The 25,035-nt window shown below is 34.9% G+C and overlaps 2 protein-coding genes across 2 annotated transcripts; both read right to left on the bottom strand.

Annotated features, from left to right (window-relative positions):
* Positions 1-1,036: 1,036 nt before the first annotated feature.
* LOC114341891 (uncharacterized) lies at positions 1,037-3,897 on the bottom strand. The gene is made up of 2 exons (XM_028292699.2): positions 2,729-3,897; positions 1,037-2,669 (listed from the first exon to the last, which is right to left on the bottom strand). Exons 1-2 carry the CDS (start codon positions 3,895-3,897, stop codon positions 1,037-1,039), a joined length of 2,802 nt encoding a protein of 933 aa, XP_028148500.2.
* A 6,186-nt stretch (positions 3,898-10,083) lies between these two features.
* LOC114341890 (tudor domain-containing protein 1-like) lies at positions 10,084-11,426 on the bottom strand. The gene has a single exon (XM_028292698.2). It carries the CDS (start codon positions 11,414-11,416, stop codon positions 10,928-10,930), a length of 489 nt encoding a protein of 162 aa, XP_028148499.1. The 5' UTR covers positions 11,417-11,426; the 3' UTR covers positions 10,084-10,927.
* Between the last annotated feature and the right edge of the window lie 13,609 nt (positions 11,427-25,035).

The raw sequence follows: 25,035 nt of genomic DNA on the forward strand, positions 1-25,035 counted from the left end.
TGATTATTCACATTCGATAATTGGAAATGTTACTATTCAAATTCGATATTTAGAAGTGGTGGGGACGATCGAGATGTGAGGTATTTCATAACAATGTAGCTATTAATTTTCCTTCTTTTTTTCTTTTGACTCATGATAATAAAAGCTGTATAAGAAGTACCGGCGCTACCGGAGTATAAGGTGCCCGCCTACAAAACTAGCATGGGCGCCCATCTGCACTGCATCCCTTGCAGGCCCGTTATCGCCGGCCCTGTGTATAAGCCACTCCCGCAGTAAAGATGTCAACCACAGCAAGCACAGTTTTTCAACTGAATTGCTGGCTCATGTATAAAAGTATTGTCAAAGACTTGCCAGATACGATTTTCTAAATCCCCCACTTAGAAATTGAATTTCCCCCAAATCGAAGCTCAAATCCCCCAAATTTAAATTTTTGCCGCATTTTAATACATTAGTAGTCAAATATAGAGAACAGTAAACCAAAATTATACTACTTATCAACAGATGGCGCTGAAATAATTCATAGTTCATAAATTCATTCATATCGTCTTCGATTATTTGAGAGTAGAATAATATACAATTATTCTATGTACATTCGCAAATTTAATTTACCATAACCGTTAAAATCCTTCATAATTTTCCCCCAAAAAATCTCCCAACCAGTTCTGCTTATAAAAATTTCCCCATACGCTTTCAAATTACCCCAAAAATGGGTACAGGGGCGGATGGGCAAGTAAAATTCTACCGGGAGAATAAACGACGGCGGCCCAAAATTTAATATATATATATATATATATATATATATATATATATATATATATATATATATATATATATATATATATATACATGGGAGTTTTTTTGATTTTTTTAAAGTATAGAAACTTGGAATCTAAAATACAAAGTTTGCTCTAGAAAATTCTATATTAAGATATTTAAGATATATAAATAACAAATTAATGTGTTATAAACTATAGGTGAATGAAATATCGTTTTACATATATAGCTATCACTAAATGGTTACCTATTATTTATTATATTAATACATTAAAGCGTCCTTCATTAATTTGGTTGTTTGACCCAAACGATTAATAATTTCATCATTGTTGATATCGCTCAGTATATCATTTTCAATATTCATCAGCATGAACGACTCGAGTCTATTATCAGACAAGGAGTTTCTTAATCTATTTTTGATAAATTTTAAAGTTGAAAACGATCGTTCACATGCCACTTGCGAGATGGGCAATGAAAGTATATATTGATAAGCCAATACCAGCGTGGAATAAGCCCCCTTAAACAAATTATATTTTAAAATTGAACCGTAGCAACAAATGACACAGTTCTGACATTTGTTAGATTCGATGCACACCCTTGATTTTGTACTCTGTTTTGTTATACAGTCATCTTCGTCTACATCTGACTGTGCAGAAGAAGAGTCGTCTAACCCCACATCAAGTCTAGCATAATTTATTTCATATGAATCTTCAATTGTTAATTTAATATGTTTCCAGTTGCTTGCAAAGCTTGCTAACTCTTCTTTCAACTTTGCAGGAGTTGCAGAAGAATCAAACTGTATTAATTTTTCTGACAATATTTTTAGAGAATTCTCAGGTAGCTCACCTTTGGCGATTTCTTCAAAATTATTTGGATCTAAAATGTTCAGATCCCTACATAATTCAGCGTTGTTTGCAAATCTTCTACTGATTGATTCTACTGCAGTATCCGCAATAACGTTAAAAAAAACAATTCTAAAATTTTCTTTTGGGCTTACTGGGATTTCATCAGAAGTTTTCTCATCAAAGAATTTCTTTTTCTTTTTTGATCGAAACTCGGGCAATTGTTCTTCAACAAAAAATTCGAAGTCTCTCCTTTCAAAAGAGAGTTTAGCCCACCCTACAAATTTATCTGCAGATGCTTCAATGTCTGGAAAATTTCGTTGCATTTTTTTTAAACTCAGTATAGAATCATTAACCATAAAGTTACATTTTAATAAATCTAACCCTGTTGTCTGAATATATCTTGATAAAGGGCCTGTTATAGAGAACAGTTTTAAGAATATGTGCCCAATTAAAATATTTTCGTATTTCAGTAATTGTGCTTTGTAATTTGCAGCAGTCGCTCTTGCATCTGGCTTAATTTTTTGTGAATTTTCAATTGTATTAAGAATGTCAATTAAATCAACGTACAGTGCTTTATTAGGTTCATTAAAATTACCAAAAATTTTACTGAGCGCTGCTTCCTTTGACCACCAACGAGTTTCTCCTATCAACTGAAGTTTCTGTGATCTAGCATTGTTGCCAATGTCCAACCAGTAACCCATGCGTTGATGAGATTCTTTAAAAAATGCTGCTATACAATTCAGTAATGAAAAAAATGATGCGGCCTTAATGTGGGATTTAAAAATGTCTGTCAGAACAAGATTTAAAATATGCGCATAACACCAAACATGAACATGATTTGAATTTTCCTGGACCATGAAACTGGAGAATCCCGAATATCTCCCTTGCATATTAGCCGCCCCATCAGTAGAGTCAGCAATACAATTTTTTTCATCCAAACCATTTTTTACCAGTATGTCATGAATCATGGTATGAAATCCCTTCCCTGTTGAATTGTGACAAGGAACAACTGCAAGAAGGCGTTCGTGAATTGTTCCGTTGTAAACATACCTGAAATAAAATAAAATAAGCAAAGGTGAAGATTTTATTATACTTACAATTTAACATACCTTGTTACAACTGAACATTGGTCTGTTACTGAAATATCTTGAGTGCTGTCTATTTCTATAGAGAACATAGTGGCAGTCTGTATCTCTGAAGAAATCTTCTTTAGAATAATTTCTGTGATTATGACAATGATTGAATTTACAGTAGTTTTTGACAAAAATGTGTAGAAATTTCCAGCTCGACGTTTGATTTTTCTATTGGGATAACTTTTGCTTTCTTTAACAATGGCGTCCAAATGTTTCTTCAAAATAACATCAAATTTCGATAAAAGTAAGATTATTTCCAAAAAATTACCATGATCTAGGTTTTCATTTTCTAGATTGTATGCAGCTTCATTTGCTGTGCCTCGATAAGAAAGTCCTCGTTTGCCAATTAGTTTTATAACATCAATAATAACATCCAAAACGTGCCGATTGCTTGCAACTTTTTTATTTCTCATTTCAACAACGTTTCCAAAAAGTATTTTTTCAATTGTTTGATTTTTAATATACATGAAATATGTTTCGCAGTTTTTTCCATGACTGATTGAACTTTCATGCTCATTTATTCGCTGATATACATGTTTCCAATCAGACATACCTCTTGCAAAAGCAGAACTTTGATCTTTATTACTCTCAACTGAATAAGCAAGACAAATTGTGCAGAAAAGTGCCTTTCTTTCTTCACTATAGCTCAACCATTTCCTTTTTGTTTTATTATTACGCGTAAACGCTTTTTCCACATTGAAAGGTACATCTTTTTGTGCGACAGGTACCTTTGGATGGAATTCAAAAAATAGCTGTAATTTATTGGGATCGGGACGGTCGAAGAAATTGCCAGATTCTGTCTCTTCCGGCTGTCCCAGCTTTAGTAGCGCCTCTTCGTCTTTAAGTGCCTTTTTTACATTAGCTTCACTATCGCTTTCATCACTTGTCTCTATGTCGTCGTCCGAGTCATCTGACAGCTTTAACTCAGTTTCAAATTTAGTTTCTGAAACCGGTAAATTTTCTTCGGATTTTTGCTCTTGCTCTTGTTTTTCCGTGTTAATATCACTTTCTACCCCTGAAGTTGAAGGAACAGAATAACTATTGAGCAAATTATCCAAAGAGTGACATTTTTTTGCTATTTCACATCTTTTTTTCTTCTCCCTTTCTAGTTTTTTTTCTTGTCCTCCTTTTCGTTTTGGTGGCATTGGTATTTGATTTTTTATTCACTTAGTATATTGGTTCTGACGGCTATCATACAAGCAGTTTTCGTCCTAACGTAACAAATTTCATAATTATTGAACAGCTAGAATAGGCGCTTTTTGAGCATGTTTATACAGAGTATTTCATAACTATACCTACAAACCTTTAAACGTGCTAGGAGACATCACAACCAACATTCTTGCTTTATAAACAAACGCCCAAAAACGATTTGTTTGCGAATTAGACGTAAAAAAACACTTGAAAGCAATAGATTTTTACAAATTTTATAGTTTTTTACAGAACTTAACAATACTACAAAACACTAAGAGTAAGTAAATTTTTTGTTTGGGAAAGAAGATGAAACAGAGTGTACGAGAATTTATTTTAATCGAATGATTTAAACAGAAAGCTTGCACCTGCCTAATTTATTAATGTGTTTATTTAAAAAAAATACGAACTTTTAGTACAGAATAACACCTTGTACTGTTTATCCGCGACTTTCCGGACACGGTGTATAGTGTTGAAACACCCTGTATAGTAAAAATTATTTTAAATAATTATTTCCTACCTTAAACTTCCACTCTAATAAATCGGCTTAAGTAATATAACGTTATTGGTTAATTTAGAAGTAGGTAAATGTTTATTATTATCCTTCTACGCCACTATTCAACTAATCCCGAAGTAAAAGCGCACGTCACATAATAATTCGTGTCTTTCGGAACCGGAACTAAGTGATAAGGCGTTAGTTAATCCAAAAGATTTCTGGCGACGCGACGGACGTAGAATTTGCACACTCGCACAACCGCTGTCTCAAATAACGACAGTCGTCGACAGTAATAAACAAACTGTAAAACGAAAAATAATCCTTAGGGTCTCAAGGTCAAGGGGCTTCCTTTACTAAAGCCAAGCGTCCACAGACCCACATCGTACGCATCGTACGCAACGGATTTTAGTTTGACAATCGATAATGCGATCCGTACGATGCGGATCAGTGGACGCGGTTACATAAGTTTCTGTACAAGGCAAACTAAAATCCGTTGCGTACGATGCGTCCGATGCGTACGATGCGGGTCTGTGGACGCTTGCCTTAAGAAAACAATAACTACGATGACTGATACAAACTGTAAGCCGGGAGTGCATATTGTCCGCAGATGTTTTTAACATAGGCCAGTGCCAGACACACATTGGTATTAAAATTTACCCAGCAAGAAACACGAAAATAAACTTAAGTCAAGCGTCCACAGACCCGCATCGTACAAGGCAAGCGTCCACAGACCCGCATCGTACGCATCGGACGCATCGTACGCAACGGATTTTAGTTTGCCTTGTACAGAAACTTATGTAACCGCGTCCACTGATCCGCATCGTACGGATCGCATTATCGATTGTCAAACTAAAATCCGTTGCGTACGATGCGTACGATGCGGGTCTGTGGACGCTTGACTTAAGTTTATTTTCGTGTTTCTTGCTGGGTAAATTTTAATACAATAATAGCTTAAAAAAATAGCAGGTAGCATTTAGCAGGTATACGCTGTTTGAGGGAGCTTAGAAAATAACATAATAAAGAACAGCGCTGGACCAGTCTTTAAAGAAAGTATACATCCTGTTTACTTTTGTTGAACATAATTTTTGGTTCTTTTCTTACTTTTATAGTCTAGTCTAGGTATTTGCTAGGTCTAGGTGCAACCGTATCAGTATTTTTACATCGATTTATAAAAATCAAGATTCATGCAGTTGAAAAATTAAGGGTTTAGGTCCGCGCGTGGCAGCCCACAAACGACGGCCCACCGGGAAAATTCCCGGTATCCCGGTGGGCCCATCCGCCCCTGAATGGGTACAACTTAACTTAAACGGAAAAATCTCTGGCCAATCGTTGTAATTGTTGCTTCAAGAAAACTTTAAATTTGGTTTTTTCCTCCTGTAGAGAATTACTGACTTTTGCATATTCAGAGTTCAATCACCTGTACACAGGAAAAGCCAAACGCTGTATCAACTTCGACAATAGGAAGAAACTAGACCAGCGGTTCTCAATATTTTTGAGTCGTCTTTCTTCCTAAAGTTCCACCTCCTATCGGAGGCTATATCATAATGGCTATGGTCACTTTGTTGGCTGCTGCTCTGAACAGTTGTAATGAACTACAGTTAAACCATTCTCTAAGGTTCCTCAGCCAGGAGATGCGTCTTCTTCCTATGCTTCTTCTTCCTTGGATCCTTCCTTGAATGATAATTCTCAGCAACTCATATTTTTCTCCTCTGGTAATGTGACCCAAATATTTTTTCTTGTTTTTATACTGTTCATAATTTCTAACTCCTAATTACGTCGTAGCACTTCAACATTGGTAATCCTATGAACCCACTGAATTTTCAATATTCTTCTGTAAAACCACATTTCGAACGTTGCTTTTTTCTTGTGTGTTGTCTCTTCAATGTCCAAGCTTCCATTCCGTATAGTAATAGAGAAAGTATGTAGCATCTTAGAGCCCTTAATCTGAGAGGCAACTGAAGGTCTTTCTTTGTAAACAGTGTCTTCATTTTTATAAATGCTTGCCTTGCATTTCAATTCGGACTTTAATTTATTTGCTATGGTCATTTTTGTCATCAACCCGCTTTGGTTTTTTTTAGACTTAGATATTTCTTAAAGTTATGCAGTGTTTTGTAAATTTCGAATCACTGGAAAATAAAAATAAATTAAGTATTTCAATCTAGAACGCGTTTTCCACATCTACCTATAAAAATTTGCACTTTTATCAGCGCTTTCTGAATGTAACATTTTTTTTACAGCCACCTCCTAGGTATAGTCACAGATTACCATATGGGATAATTATTGATTACAAAGACCTGTCTTTAGTGGACATATATGCCTTATGACAAACTCTTTGTTTGATTTCCAAAAGTAAGTACTGATTATTGCGGAAAAAATAATGAAATATGGTGACTAGACAACCCAACTCCAAGACATAATTTTACTGGACTTTACTGGACTATGCTTCTTTTTCCTTGGATCCTTCCTTGCATAATAATTCACAGCAACTCATATTTTTCTACTCTGGTAATGTGACCCAAATATTCCAGTTTTCTAGTTTTTATACTCTTCATAATTTCTAACTCCTTATTTAAACGTCGTAGCACTTCAACTTTAGCAATCCTTTGAACCCACTGAATTTTCAGTATTCTTCTGTAACACCACATTTCGAACGCTTCCATGTTTCTTGTGTTGTCTCTTCAATGTCCAAGCTTCCATTCGGTATAGTAATATAGAAAATATGTAACAATTTAGAGCCCTCAATCTGAGAGGCAACTGAAAGTCTTTGTTTGTAAACATTGTCTTCATTTTTATAAATGCTTGCGTTGCAGTTTCAACTCGGACTTAATTTCTTTGCTTTGGTCATTTTGTCATTATTCCAGGTTCCCAGATATTTGTATGTCTTTACTTTTATATTTGGGTTTGCTCTATCATTAACCTTTTATTTTCATGTTGTGTTTTTGAGACAATCGTAAATTTAATTTTTTTCTTGTTTATTTTTAGTCCATATCGAATTCAATAATCGTTAATTCTATTTAACAGTTCTTGTAGCGATTCCAGGGTGTCTGCCATTATAACGGTGTCATCAGCGAATCTGAGGTTGCGCTGTCGCTTCCTGAAATATGGCTTCACTGTACACATTAAACAGTAGCGCCGACAGAACACAACCCTGTCTTACTCCTCTCTTATATCAATATTCTCGGACTCTTGTTCCTTCTATATTTATATTGGCCTTTTGATTCCAAGACAGATTGATGATAATTCGTAAATCTCGTCTGTCTATATCTCTGTTTTTCGATAATTCAATTAGTTTTTCATGTCGGACCCTGTCGAATACTTTTTCGAAGTAGATGCAACAACATATTATATCTAGATATATTAATAATTCTATACTATTGTCTTGTCATTACTTTTTAGGAGTTTCAAATAATTTTCTACGATTAGTTGTACGAATGACAGTACTCATACACACTAGCACAGGGGTTCCCAACCGGTGGTACGCGTACCACTGGTGGTACGCGGGAAGGTTTCAGGTGGTACGCGTCACGTGGGTGAAACAAGCGATTACGCTGCTACGCAACTACTCGTATTTGTACGATTTGATTTTCATGAAGAAGTTATACAAGAGTTTTTGTATAAATCAATAATAATCAATAAATGAGTATATATGATCAAAATAGGCGTTCCTTGGTCAAAGTGTATTGGTGTATGTACAGATGGAGCAAAAGCTATGTCAGAAAAATTGACAGGGCTAGCAGCAAAAATAAAGAAAGTTGCTCCTGAATGCCAAAGTACACATTGCGTCATACAGCGAGAATAATTAGCTGCTAAAGGTATGCCGGAGAATATGATCTCCGTTTAATCACATGCTATGAAAGTTATTAACCTCATAAAGGCTAAGGCTCTTACTTCAAGGATATTCTCCTTGATGTGTGAAGATATGTGTGGCAAGTTCAAAACTCTTCTGTTGCATGTTGAAGTGAGATGGTTATCTCGAGGGAAAATTTTCACCGGTCTCTTCCAACTGACGTCGGAAGTTTTAATGCTTTGAACTGAAAAAAATAATGACATGAAAAACTTGTTCTGTGATGTAGAATGATTGTCAAGATTCGCGTATCTAGCTGACAATTTTGACAGACTCAACACGTTGAACATGGGTTTTTAGGGAGCAAACACAATACCCTTCACATCCAATGAGAAAATAAATTTTCAAGAAAAACTTGGTTCTTTTATGTTCTTAAAAACAGGGAAATAATGTTTCTGCATTTCCTAGGCTGTCATCGTTTTTTGAAGAAAACAAAATATCTGCAATACCAGATTTGGTTGCTGATATAATTCTTCACTTGGAATCTTTTCAAGAAAGTTGTAATAAATGTTTCTCTGAAGATTATTTCAAGCTTGACAGGATCAGAAATCCTTTTGCAGAAGCCTCACCAAATGAGTTGGAATAGGAAATATTCATCGATCTAAGAGAAGACAATTCTATGAAGGACAATTTAAAGATTAATCCTTAATAGACTTCTGGATCGGGTGCAGATCCGAGTATCCAATGCTCTTCCGGCAAGCTACGCTGTTGTTAATGCTACTTGTCACTAGTTACTTATGTGAGACTGGTTTTTCTGAACTATTGTATATAAAAATAAATACAGAAATATAGACTAGTGTAAATATTTTACTAAAAAAATTAGGAATTGGGGGGGGGGGGGGGGGGAGGGCTTCCTTAAATTCCATGCCACCGGTGTTTAGTGGTACGCCAAAATCTTCAAAATATTTCAAATGGTACGCAGTTGTTAAAAGGTTGATGCTTCGATTAAGGGAGTTATATACTGTAGCTTTTTCGAAGTCGATGAAACAGGAATAAATAACCAGGTTAATATATAAGCATCTTTGTGAGAGGACATTAAACGCAAACAATGCCTCTCTTGTTCCAAGTCCTTTGCGGAAGCCAAATTGGGTATCATACCATATCACCTTCTAGCTTTCTGTATAATCTTACATGGATCACCTTTAGAAATATTTTGAGGGTATTGCTTCTTAGTGATAGTATCCTATAGTCCGAACAATCTTTGGCATATTTATATTGTTTTTGGTATTGTTACAAAGGCGGACACCAACCATTCCTGAGGGATTTTTCCGGTTTTGTATATTTCATTAAACAGATCCAGTAGTACAGATAGAGTTTCATCATCTAGAATCTAGACATTTCAGTAATTCCGAAGGTATTTCATCTGGACCACCTTAAATAATTGTGTAACATTTGTGACCATTTGTGTACCACCTTAAATAATGATATTATGTAACACCAGTGGTACATGTACCACAGATTGAGAACCGCTGAAGTAGACAATACTATGATACATGCGCGAGCAATTCAGTTGAAGAACTGCGCTTGCCATGGTTGACATTCTTTTTGCGGCAGTGGCTTCATCATCAACCCGTGCGCGTCCACTGCTGGACCTAGGTATCCCTCGGCTCTTTCCATCTGGCTTCTAGAGCGTTTATTATCATGAGTACGAGTCAAAAGAAAATTAATAGATACATTGTTATAAAATATCTCACGTCTCGACTTGCGTCCCTACCATTTCCAACTATGAATATAGTTACGACAGTTCCGTACACTGTTCCATTTTTGGAAAAAGTCCGTTTGGATCGGTGGTTAGGTTTTAGTCGGAATACGGTTAATCCGGCACTACGTCTTGTTCCGTGACATTATACAGGGTGTCCCATAATTAATTAGACATTAGCTAATGGGTGATAGAAGACATCAAAATATTAAGATTTAACCACAATCGCTCCTTACAGTCACAGGGTGTTTTATTTAAGAATTTTAACTATTCTTGCTCACTATTTTACACATTATACACCCTATGAAATTATGATAAACTTTTCTAGCTACTACCAGTGGCATACGATAGGGGACAGCGAATGGCTGACCCTTTCCAAATTCTACGCCATTTGCGGAATTGCCATATTACCGTCATTCTTCGATTTCCCCAATACTCTCTATGTAAATAACGTACTCTTCACTCGTAACGATAAAGTCAATAGTTTTCGAGATATTTGAAGTTAAACGGCACATATATTTTAATTAATGTATTGTGCCGGTTAATTTTTAATTTCAAATACATATTTCGAAAAAGGATATTTCGTATGAAGAGGATACGTCGAACAGTTTTAAAATACTGAGCAAAAATAGTTTTTAAATTTTTAAATAAAACACCCTGTAAGGAGCCATGTTTTAATCAAGCGATTTTGGTTAAATCTTAATATTTTGATGTCTTCTATCACCAATTAGCTAATGTCCAATTAATTATGGGACACCCCGTGTATGTCTAAAAAAGATTTCCGCCCACCTCTGGCTGCTTGCCAGATTTCGATGGATACCTTTTTAGGCTTTTACTGGAATCTGGCAATACATCAATAAAAAAAAAAGTAAGGTTAGCAAACGAATGCATAGTTTTTTAAAACGGTGTATTCACTTAAATACTAAAAACCATGTGAGCTTAGGGGAATTAAGCTTTAACTGCGATCCCTTTACTGATGAGATACTCATCTATATTGACGTCATCTTCAGAAGATCTTTCTATCAGCATAAGTTCAAGCACTAAATCTGAATCATAGAGTTGGTCTTGTTCTATATTTAAAATTAATGAGTAGAGGTTTTTTCGTTCAACCATCTCTTTGAATTTATCACAATGTTTGACTGTCCAGTTTGTGTCTTTCGGTCTGATTCCTGACATTTTGGCTTTTAAAGCTTGATAGGGTAACGTCAGGAACTTCACGTCTAGAGGGAACAATTGTTGTAACGTCAGGTTGCTGTAGTATCCAAAATCACAGTAAAATACCGATATGGATCCGTCATGGATCACTTTGATTACGGTTGTCCTATACCAATTTCCGTCGTCAAATCTGGAGGCATATATATTTCCAGGTTCAATTTGATCCAAAGTAAGAGGGCTGTATGTGACATCTTTGTATTTTTTTTGCAGTTGCTCCATCATTTTGTTTAACTTAGATAGCGATTATAGAGGCTGAACAAAGAAATTATATGGGTTCACAGCGACAGGTATATGGATTTCGAAGTAAGCGTTTTATTCTGGTAATGGGGGACTTGACAACTGGATATCAGAAGAACTTTCTTTGATTTTTCATCAGAGAAGTGCACATTTTTATTAATTGTTGAAGTATTTTCCACTACAGCCAAATTCTTTAATAAATTTTCGGTTTTTAACAGAGTCCTAGAAAACTTCTAATTTCTTTTTTATTTCCTGGTTTAGGCCAATCTTTAATAACTGAAATCTTCTCTGGCTCAGTTTTAATTCCTTCTGCTGAAAAAATATGTCCTAGATAACGCCTCTCTTTGAAATAGTGAATTTCTTATAATTTCTTCGTCTTCTTATGCAATCCACTAATGGATGTTCGCGATCACGTTTGACCATTTTTCTCTATCCCCTGCAGTATGTATTCGATCTCCTATGTTTCTTAGCCCTGTCCGTTGTTCGACATTACGGAGCCATGACTTTTTCTTCCTGCTCACTCCCCTTCGTCCTTCGATCCTAAATTCAATTAAGGTTTGCAGAAACTGGTATATTTCGTTTCTAATTAGCTGCCCCAGGTATGCCGTTTTTCTCTGTTTAATAATTGTGCTAAGCAGTTGTCGTTCTGTACCAATTCTTCTCAGGATTCTTATAATTTAGCTTTATTCAATTCTAACAAATCTAACAATAACTAATATGTAACTTAAAACCTCTTCTTCTTCTTCTTCTTCTTCTTCTTCTTCTTCTACGGCACTACAACCCAAATTGAGCCTTAGCCTTCTTTATTTTTTGCCTCCAGCCTTGTTTGTCTTAAAACCTCTACTCATTAGTTTTAGTGCTAGCGCTTATGCTCATAGATACAAGGGATCGCAGTTAAATCTTGTAACCTCCAAAATGTCGAAGGACACGTTTTTATAGATCTTTTTATATTCTAGATGTCACTAGACATTTCTGGGTTACTCCATCACATCTCGAATATTCTCGGACTTTTTGCATTTAGGATCAATTTACGGAACTGTCGTAACAATCTGTATAATATCAATTTTAACTATCGAATGTGAATAGTTCTGATAATTCTGTTGATAGTTGGAAATGGTGGGGACGAAAGTGACGTGAGGTATTTCATAACAATGTAGCTCTTCATTGAGCTTTTCTTTTTAAACTTTTTTTCTTCGAGCACCTTCAACTTTACCTTTTGGTATATATAAATATTACTAAAAATCTAATACATTCTGGTCAATTAATGAACATTTGGAATAGAACAATGTCTAAATATCGGTCCCTGATAAAAGAATTTGGTCCATAATTCAAGAATAAACTTACATATTTATTATTGTAATCTACGAACACTTCTACAAAAGTTTGATGTGATTCTAGAAAGAGAATACTCTGATAGACGGGACCAAGATGTTGATAATAATTTTTCTAACAGCGTGAAGCACCCGATATTTAGAGCCAGTATTGCCAACCATACCTAATATTAACACCGTATAAGAATTTCTGGGCTGACAGATGAATAAAGGACACTCTAACCATGTTCGGTATCAACTACCACTTTTATTAATATTCTAAAAAGATCTATGCTTACTCCTATATTTTCTTAGAGAACATCTTAGTTTATTTCCAGATTAAGACCGAATAACAAAAACTCATCAAAAACCTTCTTCTGTGCTTCTTGAGCATATCCTTGCGTCTTTCTTTCTTTCTTTCTTTCTTTCTTTCTCCCCTTCCTTTTAACCTGTTAGGTTGCCGGATTTGGGATCGCTATTTTAATTTACATTCACCCATCTCTTTCATTATTTTCTGTTTTCTGCCATTATTTTTAATTCCTCGAGTGATTTTCCTTTAACTTTCCCCGCCTCTACTATTTGCTGTATCCATTTTTTCTTGGTCTGCCTCTTTCTCTTTTTACGATGTTATTTGCTTCGTGGACTTTTCTTGTAATTCTGTTGGGTTGCATCCTCATCAAATGCCCATACCAATAATTTGCCTCTTTTTTAGTTTATTCATTATTGGTTCTTGGTTGGCCATTCTCTTAATAGTCTGGTTGCTTAGTCTATCCCATTTTGTCTTTCCAACTATTCTTAAATGTCTCATCTCCATTGCATTTATTCTGCTCTTACGTTTTCCAGATTTGTCCAGAGTACAGTCGGTATCACTATTGTGTCATGTATCAAAATATAGCTTGTAAAATCAGAAGAAGGATCAGGCGATCTGAACATTTATATGTTAACCATCAATGGTACTCTCATTTAGTAGAACATTGGCACTTTCAGTCTCATTTCCATCGTTAGTTAGGATGGTTTCGGTGAAACGGCCTTATCTGTCTATCAGAGTATTCTCTTTCTCTCTCTTTTACAGTCACTATTTAATAAGTCTCTGGTTATAGAGTTTAAACGTTCACCACCATCACTATTTGCACATGTGCAGGGCTTAACAGAAGCTTCTCTTGTCTTCACATTCTTCAATACTTTCGCTTTATGTCACATAGATGCCTATTTCTTTAATTTCTTTATCAAGAATATGCAATTTCAATTATTAGAACATACAAAAGAAAAAGAAGAAGCAAGTGTAAACAGATAGGTTAATTTAAAATTAGCCTCTTCCTCAGATATTTTAAGGAATTATACCCAAGACAAAGTTGAAGTATTATAACATGCGAAATGACAAATTCAAAAAGTAACGTTTTAGTAGTAGGTAATAATATAAAATTTTATTATTATTATAATAACAAACACAAAATTTACGTAGTGTTAAATGTGAAGTGATTTCATTAAAAAGTGATATATAGTAGTAACCGGATATTAAAGAATTTGACTGTAGTGGAAAATACTTCAACAATTAATAAAAATGTGCACTTCTCTGATGAAAAATCAAAGAATGTTCCTTCTGATGTCCAGTTGGCAAGTCCCCCATTACCAGAATAAAACGCTTACTTCGAAATCCATATACCTGTCGCTGTGAACCCATATAATGTCTTCGTTCAGCCTCTAGAGTCCCTATCTAAGTTAAACAAAATGATGGAGCAACTTCAGGAAACATACAAAGATGTCACGTACAGTCCAATTACTTTGGATCAAATTGAACCTGGAAATATATATGCCTCCAGATTTGACGACGGAAATTGGTATAGAACAACCGTGATCAAAGTGATCCATGACGCATCCATATCGGTATTTTACTGTGATTTTGGATACTACAGCAACCTGACGTTACAACAATTGTTCCCTCTAGACGTGGAGTTCCTGACGTTACCCCATCAAGCTTTAAAAGCCAAAATGTCAGGAATCAGACCGAAAGACACAAACTGGACTGTCCAACACTGTGATAAATTCAAAGAGATGGTTGAACGAAAAAACCTCTACTCATTAATTTTAAATATAGAACAAGACCAACTCTATGATTCAGATTTAGTGCTTGAACTTATGCTGATAGATAGATCTTCTGAAGATGACGTCAATATAGATGAGTATATCATCAGTAAAGGGATCGCAGTTAAAACTTAATGCGCCAAAGCGTACTTGATTTTTAGTGTTTCAGTAATTACTCAATTTAGAAAACTATGTATTCATTCATTTGCTAACCTTCCGTGTGGAGTTGTCAGGTCTCCTATCGGACGCGACCCAGGTGGCGGATAGGGGCACGCCCGCACCGACCATGTCGGTAGGGTAGGTGGAAAATATATTCCACCCGCGGACCAAAACCGACCAGAGAAGGTAAAAAATGCTGGTCCTCCAAATCTGGGGGCTGGAAGATGGACCAGATGCCCTGGTGCTGGAAAACAGTGCACTTCTCTGTGGAAAAATCAAATAATGTTTCGTTCTGTGGCCAGTTGCCATGTTCTCCATTACCCGAGAAAAACGCTTTCTTTGAAATACACATACGTTTTGCCGTAAACCTTTACAATTTCTTCGTTCAGCCTCTAGATTAGCTATCTAAGTTAAACAAAATGATGGAGCAACTGCAAGAAAAATACAAAGATGTCACCTACAGTCCACTTACTTTGGATCAAATTGAACCTGGAACTATATATGCCTTCAGATATGACGACGGAAATTGGTATAGAACAACCGTGATGAAAGTGATCCATGACGGATCCATATCGATATTTTACTATGATTTTGGATACTACAGCAACCTGACGTTACAACAATTGCTCCCTCTAGACGTGGAGTTCCTGACGTTACCCTATCAAGCTTTAAAAGCCAAAATGTCAGGAATCAGACCGAAAGACACAAACTGGAGTGTCCAACACTGTGATAAATTCAAAGAGATGGTTGAACGGAAAAACCTCTACTCATTGGTTTTAAATATAGAACAAGATCTACTCCACAATCCATATTTAGTGCTAGAACTTATGCTAATAGAAACATCTTCCGAAGATGACGTGAATATCGATGAGTATCTCATCAGGCAGGGAATCTCAGTTAAAACTTAATGCGCAAAAGCGTACTTGATTTTTAGTGCTTCAGTAATTACTCAATTTAGAAAACTATGTATTCATTCATTTGCTAACCTTCCGTGTGGAGTTGTCAGGTCTCCTATCGGACGCGACCCAGGTGGCGGATAGGGGCACGCCCGCACCGACCATGTCGGTAGGGTAGGTGGAAAATATATTCCACCCGCGGACCAAAACCGACCAGAGAAGGTAAAAAAAATGCTGGTCCTCCAAATCTGGGGGCTGGAAGATGGACCAGTTGCCCTGGTGCTGGAAAACAGTGCACTTCTCTGTGGAAAAATCAAATAATGTTTCGTTCTGTGGTCAGTTGCCATGTTCTCCATTACCCGAGAAAAACGCTTACTTCTAAATACACATACCTTTTGCCGTAAACCCTTACTTTTCGTTCAGTCACTAGAATCACTTTTTACGTTGAACAGAATGACTGGGCAATTACAGGAAAAATATAAAGGTGGCACATACAGTCCTCGTACTTTGGATCAAATTGAACATAGTAATATATATATATATATATGTATATATATATATATATATATATATATATATATATATATATATATATATATATATATATATATATATATATATATATATATATATATATATATATCTTTTGCCGTAAACCCTTACTTTTCGTTCAGTCACTAGAATCACTTTTTACGTTTTACTGTGAGCGGCCGTGGGTAACGGCATAAACGCTGGCCTCATACGCCAGTAGACGTGGGTTCGATCCCTGCCAAAGACAAACCATTTTCATTTCCAATAATGACACGAGGCGTCTCACCGTGCCTCGGAGAGTACGTTAAGCCGTCGGTCCCCCTGGGCTAGTGTACATCGACACTAGTTACTTGAAACAGGGTTAAAGATGTAATTGGCGCTGGAACTATCCGAAAGGATCTCCCCGGCAAAAATGCCATACGATATTATTATTATTATTACGTTGAACTGAATGACTGGGCAATTACAGGAAAAATATAAAGGTGGCACATACAGTCCTCGTACTTTGGATCAAATTGAACATAGTATATATATATATATATATATATATATATATATATATATATATATATATATATATATATATATATATATATATATATATTTACTCCCAGCGTATGAAGTGAGCCACATATCAAAAGAAACTGCGGTTGAAGTGAGGTCCTATACAAAGTGAGGTCCAGAATACGGACCTCACTTAGTCAATCAATGTAAGACTTTTTCGTAGACATGTACTGATAGCAAACACTGTTTTTTTTTAGAAAAAAAAGTGGGCATTGGAGCACAAATTCGTCAAACCTTCCGCGATTTAACTGGTACCAATAGACTGATATATCGATATTTCAAGGTCTCTCTCTCATCAGTCAGTCGAGCTGGTACTACAAATTAAACCACGGAAGGCTCTCAGAACGTCTCCAAAAATTATGGCGTATTATGGCGTTTTAATTCATAAAAGCAATAGCAAGCTTTTTGCATATTCCGATAGCTCAGAGGATAGGAGACGATATTATTAAATCGTCTTCGTTCCCTGCCATCAAAAGAGATGGCGCCTCTGTAAGCTTCCACTAGAGTGGCGAAATTTTTGGAGACGTTCTGAGAGCCTTCCGTGATTTAATTTGTAGTACCAGCTCGACTGACTGATGAGAGGGAGACCTTGAAATATCGATATATCAGTGTATTGGTACCAGTTAAATCGCGGAAGGTTTGACGAATCTGTGCTCCAATTCCATGTATTATGGCGTTTTAATTCATATATATATATATATATATATATATATATATATATATATATATATATATATATATATATATATATATATATATATATACAGGGTGTCTGCGTAACTTTGCACCATATGGGAAACTTTTTTAATATCAATTTTAAGAAAAAAAGTCATTCTTTATAAAGTGCTCTGCATAGTCTAAAACCTAAAGTGCAATCATCAGATATCAAATTTTGTCAACAGTATACGAGGTATGTCAAAAAATATTAATTTCGCTCAAGAGCAAACTACCTTTATATTTCAAAATATCAAAAAAATTATTATGAAAAGTTATTTGTAATTAAAAACCATATTCAAATGTGCAATAACAGCCATCTATGAGAAAAAAAATTTCTGAGATTTTCCTAAATTACTGATTCCGAACATCATTTTTTTATTTATTAGACCTGTAATAACTCTTTTATTAATAATTTTAGGAAAAAAGGTATTCTTCATAAAAATCTGTGCATGGTCTAAACCTCAAGATGCAACCATCAGTTATCCAAGTTTGTTAATTTTATACGAGGTGTATCAAATAATATGAATTTAGAAAGAATTCTTTCTATATTCTTTCTAAATTCATATTATTTGACACACCTCGTATAAAATTAACAAACTTGGAAAACTGATGGTTTTGTCTTGAGGTTTAGACCATGCACAGATTTTTATGAAGAATAAGTTTTTTTCCTAAAATTATTAATAAAAGAGTTATTACATGTCTAATAAATAAAAATGATGTTCGGAATCGGTAATTTAGGAAAATCTCAGAATTTTTTTTTCACGTAGAAGGCTGTTATTGCATATTTGAATATGTTTTTAATTGCAAATAACTTTTCATAATAAAATTTTTTGATATTTTGAAGTATAAAGGTAGTTTGCACTTGAGCGAAATTAATATTTTTTGACATACCTCGTATACTGTTGACAAAATTTGATGTCTGATGATTGCATCTTAGGTTTTAGACTATGCAGAGCACTTTATAAAGAATGACTTTTTTTTCGTAAAATTGATATTAAAAAAGTTTCCCATATGGTGCAAAGTTACGCAGACACCCTATATATATATATATATATATATATATATATATATATATATATATATATATATATATATATATATATATATACATATATATACACGAATTTCACAAATTATTTGGGTATTGAAGTCAAATTGGGGCTTTAAAGTATACTATTGTCTAATATTCGAGCTTTTGGAAATGTTTATTTCCTTTTTCAAGAATGTCTACAATGCAATAAGATAAAAAAATATTATTAGAATATGTATCAAAGAACAAATAGTAATGAGTAACTTACCAGAATTTAGATTATAAAAAAATGTTGGTTACTATACATAAGATTAAAAATATCAATGGTAAACGGCTGTTGTACATTTTGAATATCATAAAAAACAATAAAAATTCTTAGCAAAAACACTTAACAAAGGATAAAAATTGGTTAAATTTTGAAGTAATGATCTAAATTTGATTGACTTTTAAAAAGTTTAGTTTATCATAAATACATGGCTGACAAAAACTAAATAAAACTATGGTAATAGTATATAGGTGTTTATAAGGAATTGAATCAAAATCTATGATAAGAAAATAAGGAAATTTATGTTTTCAAAAAGCAGAAAAGTTAATGTTAAATATTAGTGATATTAATTAATTTTGTCAAAGTTTAGTACCAATTTCAAAAGTATAGGAGATTCGAAAAATCTTATGATCTGATATAGGTACCTATGATTATTTTTCAAAAGAAAGAATGTAATTATCAATTCAAAATTACGCTCACCATTACCCGTAAGTGCGTCAACCAAATGTCCGAACCTGCGGTTCCTCTCGTACTGAGCAGGATTACTATGGCAACGAGTCATCAGTAGGGTAAAACTAACCTGTCTCACGACGCGACGGTCTAAACCCAGCTCACGTTCCCTGTCTATGGGTGAACAATCCAACGCTTGGTGAATTCGGCTTCGCAATGAAGGAAGAGCCGACATCGAAGGATCAAAAAGCGACGTCGCTATAAACGCTTGGCCGCCACAAGTCAGTTATCCCTGTGGTAACTTTTTTGACACCTCTTGCTGAAAACTCTTCAAGCCAAAAAAATCGATAGGTCGTGCTTTCCCATTTCCTATGCATACTGAATATCAGGATCAAGCCAGCTTTTGCCCTTTTGCTCTACGCGAGGTTTCTGTCCTCGCTGAGCTGGCCTTAAGCACACTAACGTTAGCCGAGTATCCGAAAGGCAAGCCTTATCGGAACCACGAAACCGATGAACGGCACAACGCAACGAAACGTCACTCCCTTGCTCAAGAATGCCGTTACAGGCGTGACAGATGCCGCCTCGTGAGCGAATGACGCACGCGTTTCGCATTACCGACCTTCTGTGTGGAGTTGTCAGTCTCCCATCGGACGCGTCAGGTGGAGGATGGAGGAACGCCCGCACCGACCATGTCGGTGCGGGTAGGTGGAAAATACATTCCACCCGCGGACCAAAACTGTCTAGACCAGAGAAAGTAAAAAAAATCCTGATCCTCTAAGTCTGGTGGTTTGAAGATGGACCAGCCCCCTTTCTTGGAGAAAATAGTTGTAACTAAAAATTTCGATCAAAAGCTTCGGAATACGGACGGAAACAAAAGAAGACGACTGCTACGAAAACGGACTATGAGATTGGCCACATGGAATGTACAAGGTCTAAGAACCAAGGAAACTGACGGTTTTCAAGAATTAGCACGACCACATAGACATATTAGTCCTTACAGAACAAAAACGAAAGGAAAGGGAAATAAAATGAAGAACGACTACATTCATTTATACAGTGGAGTTGAAAAATCATTAAGAACAAAACGAGGTGTGACTATTGCCGTGCATAAAAAACCCAAAAAAAGTTAACAGATGGGAAAATATAGAGATCATTTTTTTTCATCGTATCTCTCAGGAGCCTAACTACAGCTTAAAGAACCAAATCAACATACCTACGAGCTATTAAAGTTTGTTGGATGAGAATTTTTTTTATAACGTCCAATGTTTATTGCAATCTGTCTCATTACAACCAATAAGCAATACATATAATTAATGAAAAATAACATAGAGGGAAGCTCGCTCAGTGGCGAGCCCCCAATAAGACATATAAGATTATAATTTTAAAATAAGACATATCAATTACTTAGAACATAATACATAGATAAAATTTAGTATAGTGGACAGTTCAGACAATAAATATGATTATTAAAAGTCTAAGAAACATGAATAAAAATACGAGAGACGTTTAAAAAATCACTGAAACTAAAACATGATTATTTCACCGCACTATAACACTACACTTTCTTTCTCCAGATGTACTAGAGGTCCAAAGGGTCAGGTCTTTTTAATCTTCTTTCATGAAACATGTTGAGCAGGTCCGTGGCGTGCGGATTTGGATGGCAGGATAGTCTGGTCTTGTATCTAGAATTGAGAATTAAAGAATTTTTTTTTACCGATCATAATTCTTCCCCAGAACATCACCCTTCCTCCTTTATATTTGTGAACAAATCTGTCAGTTTCCGTTCTTGCTTGTCTTCTTCGCCCTCTAAGTACACGAATTCGTTAATCGTTAATCATCTGATTTTACATATACTACTTTCCTTTAAATATAGCACACTTCTCCAATTTCCATTCCAGTTTTAGTGTTGAAGACATCAATTTACGTGATCAATCTTGTGCTGGCTAAATAACTCGGGATCCCATAACTTTCTCCTGCTATATAGTTCTTGTGAACATGAACTCTTCTTCTTATCGTTTCAACTGAAATACTTACACCTATATCTTCAAAATGCTGCAGGTTTCAAATACATGGATTTTTTTCCGATCATAATTCTTCCCCAGAACATCACCCTTCCTCCTTTATATTTGTGAACAAATCTGTCAGTTTCCGTTCTTGCTTGTCTTCTTCGCCCTCTAAGTACACGAATTCGTTAATCGTTAATCATCTGATTTTACATATACTACTTTCCTTTAAATATAGCACACTTCTCCAATTTCCATTCCAGTTTTAGTGTTGAAGACACCAATGTACGTGATCAATCTTGTGCTGCCTGGGTAACTGGGGATCCTGCAACTTTCTCCTGCTATATAGTCCTTGGACTAGGCAACTCTTATTTTTCTTAACTAAAATACTTACACGTATAGCTTCGGAAAAAAGTAAACTTACTAGCACTTTCCCTCTGTTTGCATATTTGCCAATTCCAATCACTCCAAAAGTCAAATTTGAAGGTGGGTTGAGAAAAACACTGTCCGGACAACGGGACACCAAAAGGTTTGGTCACATACTCATACACACATACGACTAAGCTATTTTAGAAATTTAGTTTGGGGAAAATTGATCTTTACACAATAAACTTCAAACTCAAAAGAAGAATATTACACGTTTTGGCAGCAACTGGAAAGAAGTATAATATCTAATATCTCAATTACACTAAAACCCAAGTAAATTGACAGCCGCCCACAAAACCGGAATAATCAGGGTTTGTACACACCTTACCATACGATATTACCATGCCGTCATAGCACTCCTGAGCTTGTTGGAATTAAGAGCCATTCTGTAAATTTTGTTGAACGAATGCAAGAATATCAAGAAAAAGGATGTTTCGAATAAGGTAAGAACTTACAATAATTTTTGGACAGGTTGTATATTATTGCACCCTACGCACCCTACATCTGAATCTTATGTTTGTGCGTCCCAGTGTTGCCATAATTTTTTTGTTTATTTCTTTCATAATTTCAATCAATGTTAAATGTATAATACAAGAATAATAGAATAATTTTATAAGAATTTTTCAAGATTTATTATTATAAGAATTATTTATTATTATTCATCTGTTTGATTTATCTATTTATCTACTTTTGTATTTTTTATATTCACAATTTAAATTATCTTTGATTTAAAAACATTTATATAGTTTATCTTCATTGATCTTTTTATTTATCAGTTGATCTTCTTTGTTATAACAATTTTAATTAACTTTGATTTTAAATGCACCTTTTGAGCTTTTTGTATTAAAAAACTTTACTTTATTGGTGTTTCGAAATTATTTTTTAATTTATTATAATCATTCATCTGTTTGATTTATCTATTTATCTACTTTTTCTATAACAATTTAAAATATCTTTTATTCAAAAACATTTATACAGTGCGCTGGAATAAGTGTTACCCTCCCCTAATTAACTTATTTATTTTTAGCACATAAGCAGAACGCTCGGACAGGTCGATTTTTAAAATAATCATAGTACACTATAGCATCAATGTTTCGAACTTAACGCAATACCCCTTCATACCCATAACTTTAATTTTTTTTAATGGGAAAGTACATCATGTGACACCTCATTTAAAAGCTTTTAAAATACTGATTACACAAATGTATAATACTGTAATCCTATTTGAGAGCGTAGGCGCAAAATTTCGGTCGAATTATTTTTAAATGCATTCATTTTTTTCGAATGCTGAGAAAACTAATACATACTAATGTAATCTTTCATTTTGCGTTTAAATTTTTCAAAAATACTTGTTAGTTTTCTCAGAATTCGAAAAAACTTAATGGGTTTAAAAATAATGCGACCAAAATTTTGCGTCTACACTCTCAAATAGGAGTAAAGTATTTATACATTTTTAAAATCAGCATTTCAAAAGCTTTTAAATAAGGTGTCACATGATGTACTTTCCCATTTAAAAAAGTTAAAGTTATGCCTGTCACCTGAAGAGGGACTGCGTAAAGTTCAAAACATTGATGCTATAATATACTATGATTATTTTAAGAATCGACCTATCCGAGCGTTTTGTTCATGTGCTAAAAATAAATAAGTTAATAAGGGGGGGGGGGGGGGGTAACATTTATTCCAGCGCACTGTATAACCATTTTAAGACAACTTTGATTTAAAATGTCTCTTTTAAGCTCTTTCTATTAAAAAACTTTACTTAATTGGTGTTTTAAAACTATTTTATAATGTAACTTTATGTAATGAAAAAATAGAGCATATGGCAACGGTGTTACATGTCAAGCTCGGATCCAATGCCAAAATATTTAGGGTGCACTAATATACAAGCTGTCCCAATATTCCTTAGTATTCGGTTCTGGTGTGTTTCTAGTTTTCTATAATTGCTTTTTTGGTAGAGCCTAATTTTTATTCACTGTTTTCTTGTTGGGCTTTTTCCCATTATGAGTTCGCCAATTTAGTCTTCCACAGCACTCTATTTTACCAAGTCACTTTCTCTGAGGTCTCTATCTATCATAGCATTTATTATGTACATATTTCATTTTATAGCAAGTCTTTCTCTTCGTCTTTTTCTCGGTGAATCCCATTCGAATATTCTTTTTGGCCACCTGTGCTCTGGAAATCTTTGTACAGGCCTGGATCAATGCAGGACTCCAATTTTTTTAATTGAGAATTTTACCTCCATTCTGTTCTTATTCTGTCTTCTGTGGTGATTTGTGGACATCTCATAAAGTCCTTCTTCTTCTTCACGTGCCATATCAGAATTATCCGACGTTGGCGATCACCATTGCGAAGGCTTCTCGATCTTCTGCAATATGGAATAGTTGTCCTGCATTTGATATCTGAGTCCATTCACGAATGTTTTTTAACCAAGAAACTTGTTTTCTTCCTACACCTCTACGGCCCTCTATTTTGCCTTTAAGGATCAGTTGTAATATTTTATATCGACTTCCCCTCACTATATGTCCCAGATAAGACATTTTTCGATGTTTGACAGTCTTTAGCAGTTCTCTATCTTTGTTGACCTTCCTTAGTACTTCTTCATTAGTTTTTCTTGCTGTCCAGGGTATCTTCAGCATTCGTCTATGAATCCACATTTCCAATGCTTCAATCCTGTTCATAATCGATACTTTTAGCGTCGACACTTTTGCACTATATAAAAGTACGGACCAAACATAGCACTTGACCATTCTTTGTCTTAGTTCTAAACTGAGATGATTATTGCAAAGAAATGACTTCATTTTGGTACAAGTAGTTTTAGTCATTGCTATTCTACGTTTTATTTCTATGTCTGGATCTAGCTGGTCCGTTATCACAGTTCCCAGATATGTCATTTTGTGAACTTTCTCAACTTGGACTCCGTTTAATTGAAGCTTTGCATCGGGATGTGGGTCACGACTAAACACTAAAAATTTGGTTTTGTTTGAGTTTATTTTAATGCCCATTTCCTCTCCTACCTCGTGAATACGATCAAGCAGAATTTGGAGACCTTCAATATTATCTGAGAGAATTACTGTATGGTCTGCATATCTTATCACATTAAGTAGTCCTCCGTTGATTTTTATTCCATATGGCTGTCTCTCACGTGCCTTTTTAAATAACTGGTCCGAGTAA

This window comes from Diabrotica virgifera, chromosome 10 (assembly GCF_917563875.1).
Source record: "Diabrotica virgifera virgifera chromosome 10, PGI_DIABVI_V3a".
In the NCBI taxonomy this organism is placed as follows: Eukaryota; Metazoa; Arthropoda; class Insecta; order Coleoptera; family Chrysomelidae; genus Diabrotica; species Diabrotica virgifera.